General features: G+C 38.5%; 1 protein-coding gene across 1 annotated transcript; it reads right to left on the bottom strand.

Moving 5' to 3' along the window:
* Positions 1–5,598: 5,598 nt before the first annotated feature.
* Positions 5,599–6,276, bottom strand: LOC126878199 (transposable element Tcb2 transposase). Its single transcript, XM_050640758.1, has 2 exons — positions 6,273–6,276; positions 5,599–6,191 (listed from the first exon to the last, which is right to left on the bottom strand). The coding sequence occupies exons 1-2, from the start codon at positions 6,274–6,276 to the stop codon at positions 5,599–5,601; spliced, it is 597 nt and encodes a 198-aa protein (XP_050496715.1).
* Positions 6,277–6,650: the final 374 nt, after the last annotated feature.

The raw sequence follows: 6,650 nt of genomic DNA, 5'->3' as shown, positions 1-6,650 counted from the left end.
CCATACGAACAAAACAAATAGGATCCTTTTATTTTGCAAGCTATGTGATTTTCATTTGTTGCAATCTCTGCGTGATATTTATTCTGAAAAATCGCTATCTATTAATTACCACTGATATATTTCTGACGATTAGCACTTATGCTGTGTTAAAAATGCTTTGCAATATCAAAACTTCGCTGTGCATTAGTTATGTTCTGATCGAGATTTTCTTGCTCCAAATTTTCTAAATTCATCAGATAAAAAAGTTGTTACACGTGTTTAAGGAATATTCGAAGAATTTTTAAGAAAATCAAATCTGATACAAAAAAATTGTGTTCGCTATATTCGACTGATCTTTTCAAGTAAAATTCTACTATTCTAATATCTACTATTTCAAAATAATAATGCTTTCCTAGCCATTATTTTTAAATGTCAATGTTACAAATGTCAAATATTACATAAATAATACAGTTTTACTCGCGAAATTGAAGTTTTTTTTATCTAAACGTTGATTCTTACATATCCCAACTGTTATATTTAATTACTCTTACTAATAATAGCTTGGATATATAATAATATTCATAGATACATTTCTGTTTGTAATAGCTAATCGTAAATATTCTGTTACGGACTCAAAAACCGAAGAATACCGTAGAGTCATTGATACCAACTTGATGGCACCAGCAATTCCAGCACGAGAAGCCATAAAATCTATGAAAAAGCGCAACGCGTGCGGCCATGTAATTAATATCTCCAGGTAACTTTATGTATTACATAGTAATATATTTCCTCCGTATTTTATAGGTGGTAGTATTAGTTAAATATATCTGTGGAAAATGCCGATGAATCTATTGTTCCGTTTTTCCTCTCAAATCTTAATTGTTTTTTTTAAACTAAATAAGCAGTTTTCATCTTTTATTTACAAACGGAGAAAACAAAAGCAAAACATAACTTTTATATCTAACACTACACGAACACGAAATAAACGTGGCCAAGCTGAACGTCAAAATCACGGTAACAGTTTGTTATTTACATATGTATAGTATATTATTTAATGCCATCGTTAGTCCATACGTACAGACAAGAAAATGAAAATTTTCGAAGGTGTGGGAACATTTAAAACTTAAATCTAACAGATGGCGTTGATAGCGTTGTTATTTCGATAATTAAAATTGGCTCAACAAAATTGTCTATGATTACCCATGTATTAACGTAATTCTCAATAATAAAATGGGGTCGTGCATGTACTTAAAACACAAGCAATTCTCATATCGTTTTATGTTTATATTTCAATAGAACATTAGCCCTGGAGTTCTTATAACGGATATGATAAAAGTGTTAATTGATGTAGGTTTGGGGTTGATAATTAATCGATTCACACAGATTCGATTTTTCTCTCTATATTTCTCCGCCTCGTACAACACGGTTTAACACACAGGATACACTTAGTCAATTAACACGTGGTCGACTTCTAAGACAAAAGAGCGTCGTTAAAAGTCGTACCAACTTAGCTTGTAGTAACTAGCGATCATGTCAAGTTAACTTCGCTCAACACTCCCCTTTGATCGTACGTTCTATAAGCCCCATAGCTTTGGTAAAATGCTGAGTCTTAACTCTATTTAAGCCTTTGGTGAGAATGTCAGCAACATTCTCAGGACTAGGTATATATGTATAATCTAATATTCCCTTCGATACGCAGTTCTTAACATAAAAATAACGTACTTGAACATGCTTAGAACTTTCAGCAACTACTTCATCTTTGGACCATGAAATAACCCTAATGTTATCACAAAAAATCTTGCAAGGGCGAAGGCAATATGACAATTAACCTAACTCCCTTAACAGTAAGGAAATCCACACAGTTTCCCTTGCTGCTTCTTGCATCGCCACAAAATCCGCTTTGCATGTCGATTGAGCTATAATTGGTTGTTTCTTGGACAACCAAGATATTGCACCACCAGCAAGTATGAAGACATACCCGCTCCTAGATTTCCTATCTACCGTACAGCCCGCAAAGTCTGAATCACAAAACACCTTCAAAGGTTGTCCTGTCCTTTGGTACACTAGCTTCATCTACTCACAGTTGCGACATACATTATATGCCTCACAGTTCGTTCATACAACTTATTATCGAAGGGCTCATCATACTCAATGTCAAAACTGGCTTCACACTCCTTAGCTAGCGGTGTTGACACTCCAACCTCATCAGCAATGTCAAACAGATCCAGCATTTGACCTATCTGTACGGATTGATCAAATACGACAGTGGTACTGTTTGGCTTACTCAGATGGATGGATAGAAATTGAGTATTTGTACCCAGCATCCTAACATCTAATTTCTTCTTGATTCTAGTTTTGAACACTTCAATCTTATCCTTCGTTCCAAACACAAGAATGTCATCCACATACACAGCTACAATCAGATCTTTGGATGCATTTACATACACACACTCATACATGGGTTCAGACTCATACCTTTCAAAATACTATTGATGTACCTAAACGACATTCTCCCGGTTTGCTTTAGTCCATACAGGCTCCTTTTGAGTTTGCACACATATTAAGTCCTGTCTTTTCCTGGAACTTTAAAAAATTCTGGTTGCTCCATGTATATATGCTCATCGATATGCTCGTAAGCCCACTCATTCTCTGCACACAGAGCAAGCAGAATTCTTAGAGTTCTGCGTTTTACTATTGAACTGAAGGTTTCTGAGTAATTTACTCCATCAGGTCTCTGCCAGAATCTCCGAGCTACAAGCCTAGCCTTATATCTATCAGGGTCTCTCTTTATGACAAGCATCCACTTACAGTCTATAACATTTCTGTTCAAAGGTCTTTGCACAATGTCCCACACATCTTTATTTTTCAGATTGTCTAACTCCTTTATTATTGCATCAGTCCACTTTTGAGCATCTGGTCTCCTCAGGGCTTCGTACACATTCACGGATACATACATGCTTTGAGTTTTGCAAACGGTTACAACATGAGCGCAACTATCACACGTTTTTGGCTTATGTAATCTTGCCGACCTCCTGGTCACAGTCGGTACACTAACAACCTCCCCCCGATTATTCTCACTCATTAAATTGTCCATGAAATAGTCAGTCTCCCCTTCATTGTTTTTGCCATCACTTTGTATTTCAACGTCAGTCTGGTCAACTCCCCTTCCAAATTCAAAATCTTCTACGTCCCATATCCATTCTGAGAATCTCCTTTTTATATTACTCGTATCCATCTTAATACTCTTGTAGGGAAACACATTCTCCTCAAACCTGACATGACAAGATATTATTACTTTCTTGGTTTTTGACAGGTAGATCCTATAACCCTTGACCTGTCAGTCGTAACTTACAAATATCCCTTCATCTGCCCTGCTATTAAATTTTCGTCCGCTTGGGCTTCTCAGGTACCAGACTGTGCACCCAAATACTCTCAGTCTGTTGATCTCCCCTTGGATGTCGCATCCCTTACCTTTCCATAGTTCCAATGGGATCTTGTCTCCGATAGCAGCGAATGGGAATAGGTTCCTTATGTGACACGCAGTGTTCGCTGCCTCTTCCCACAGATAGTCAGGGAGCCCTGATTGGATGAGTAAACACCTAGACATCTCACCCAGGATCCTATTTGCTCGTTCGGAAACTCCATTTTGCTTAGGGTTCCTAGGGACGGTCTTCCTGTGTAAGATGCCTTTCTCCTTCAGGTAACTTTCAAAATTTTCCCCCGTATACTCACTTCCATTGTCAGTTTGGAGGACACTTATTTTGGACTAGTATAGAGCCTCCACTTCCATCTGGTATTCCTTGATGCACTTAAGTACTTCACTCTTCCTGCTAATGATCCTAATGTACATGAAATGAGAGGAATCATCAATGAAAGTCACAAAGTAATAACCTCCGCCTAATGACATGCACTGAGCTCTGCCACTAACATCGCTGTGAACAATCTCTAAAGGGCGTTGACACATGTGGTGAGCTGTCCTCGGAAATGGCATTTTTGTCATTTTTCCTTTCACGCAGACTCTACATAGTTCTTCATGTTTCCTCGAGTCCTCCTTCACGCTACTTACAGGGATTTTTCTCATTGCATTTCCATGCAGGTGACCTAATCTCCCGTGCCACGATACAATACTCTTGTGCCTTACTCTTAATGCCTTCGTCATCGTTCTCAGGCTCCTCCTGATCGTTTTCCACGGTGACGTTTGCTACGTGCCTTTCAGATGGTATTGTCTCCAGGTAGTACACACTGTCTCCTACTCTTGAGTTGAATACAACGTCTCCATCATCATGTGTTCCAACGGCCTCATCCCTCGTACACACTGTGGTGACACCCTTCATTGCCAATTGCCTGATCGAAATTAGATTCACATCTAATTCAGGCACCCATAGAGCGTTCGACAAGGATAGGGTCCAACCGCCACAGGATTTAGTTATCTTCACAACGATCGTTCCCTTTCCTTTAACCTCCAGGTATCCCTTGTCAATTCTGATCTGTCCGGTTGCAGGCGTGGAGTCATGTGATTCGAGGATCCCGAGTCGAGGTAACTGATCCTATTTCTTTCCATGTGGCTGATGGACGATGAAGCTAACGTAGAGAGAATTCTTTTGGATCTCGATTTGTCTTCTGATTCTCTCTCCTTCTTGCTGTCTTCTTGTCTCCTTTTCTCCCTTTGGTTTTTCTCCTCCTTATCCCCCTTCCCTTCTTGGTACTGGTACGAAATGTGGCCCCGTTTTCCACATTTGTAGCACTTCTGGTCATTTGGGTCTCTGTGCTTTGGCTTCGCGCCATCTTTGTTCTGTTGAGGCTTGGACCTCCATTGTTTCCAGGCCGCCATTGCGCTGTTTTTCTCGGCCGAGTCCACAGCCGCATCGATGCTTCTTTCTTCGAGTAGAAGATCGGATTTCACGACCCTCGCGGTTAGATCCTTATCGATCCTTGTTGCTCTGAGGTACGTCGCGTAATTTGTATTTGTAAAATATTAATTTTTGGTAAGAAAATATACACACTTTTTGTTTAAATTCAATATTTTGTCCAATATTCGTTATTTCTTATCACTTCGGTACATCTTCTTGGCATAGAATCTATTAATTTTTTACATTGATCTACCGTAATATTACTCCAAGCTGTTTCAATTGTAAAGTTCATTTAAATTTTTCGCTTTATAACCTTGTACTGTCTTTTTTATTGTTGAGGTTATTCGGTGTGTAAACAGAGAAAACACGTGGATAAATTGTAAGGTAGAAAAATATATTTAAATAGAAGTGTAATAAGTAAAAATACAATTTGAGCTGGTCCAGATCCGCACGCTAGCTGTGTTACCTAATAACTGAAAACCCCGAATCCAACGTCGCCTGTCTACTGTTTATGGCCTGACTTCGTCGCAGTCTTTTGTCTACGCGCTGTCGATGGCTTCAGTGCTTGAGAAAACTAAAAAGGACCAGATGTAGAGTTTTCTTAGAAGTGGTAACCACTTCAACATTTATGATGCTCCATAAATTCTCGATTGGATTAATGTCTGGTGATTACGACGGCCACGGCAACACGGTAATATTTTCTTCTTCAAAACACTATTTCACAACCCGAGCCGTGTGCTTCGGATCATTATCATTTTGAAAAATAAAATCATCCATTCAGTATGTCCATGTATTGAAAACGATCCGTAATTCCATTGATACGACATATCGGACCAGGACTACCTCGAGAAAAACACGCGCACACCATAACGTTCCCAACACCATGTTTAAGAGTTTTTAAAACGCACTGTGTTTTCAAACTTTCGCCAATTCGACGTCTAACATGCCGTATCCCGTCAGAAGAGACGCGATTGAATTTCGATTCGTCTGAAAACAATAACATTTGCCAATCTTCACTTGTCCAATGCTTATGAGCTTTAGTAAATGCAAGTCGTCTTTTTCGATTCCTAGAACTCAGTAGTGGTTTTTTTGGGGGTTTTCGTCCTCTTAAGTTAAAGTCTTCTAATCTTCTCTTAACAGTTCTAGCACTAATTTGTGTATCGTTTTTATAGTTTATCTCCGCAGCAATATTATTTGCACTACGAAAACGATCCTTTTCGCTCAATCGATGAATCCGGTGATCCATTTTTGGCGTTGTTTTCTGTAGTCTTCCGTTTTTCGGTTGATCGCAATACATGCCTGCCTTTAAAAATTTATACCAAGCTTGCTTACAAGCCGTTTCTGACCTGTTCACTATATTTCCTATTTCGGTGAAGTTTTTACTTTGCTTTCACAGCCTTACGATTTGTTCCCTTTCGTTTTCAAATAAATTCTTTCATTTACCCATAGTCTGTTTCTATTTAAATGAATTTTAAGGAATAAAAGGTACACTAAACAATGATTTTCACATTCCAGAATCAAAATGTTCAAAAACTGTACTCATATTCAGGTTTTACACAGATCGACTTAAACTAATGCCCACTGTTTACAAGTGCTAAGCGGTAACTAACTGTTATAACTCCTATATTGTTTGTATTTGACAACTGACGGTCTGAGGTTACGAAGGTTAAGCATACAGCTATATTATTCCAAAGAGAAAACCCAATAGAAGAACAATATGCGTATAAGATGTTTGTAATCCGGTTTACAAATCATCGTCTTAAACTTCTGTCCGCCACTGTAAGTGTCAGAATAAGTTGAGGGATATCTTGGTAAATATTC

This window comes from Bombus huntii, chromosome 2 (genome assembly GCF_024542735.1).
Source record: "Bombus huntii isolate Logan2020A chromosome 2, iyBomHunt1.1, whole genome shotgun sequence".
NCBI lineage: Eukaryota > Metazoa > Arthropoda > Insecta > Hymenoptera > Apidae > Bombus > Bombus huntii.
The sequence above is the reverse complement of the archived record's forward strand: the minus strand, read 5'-3'. Positions and strand labels throughout refer to the sequence as shown.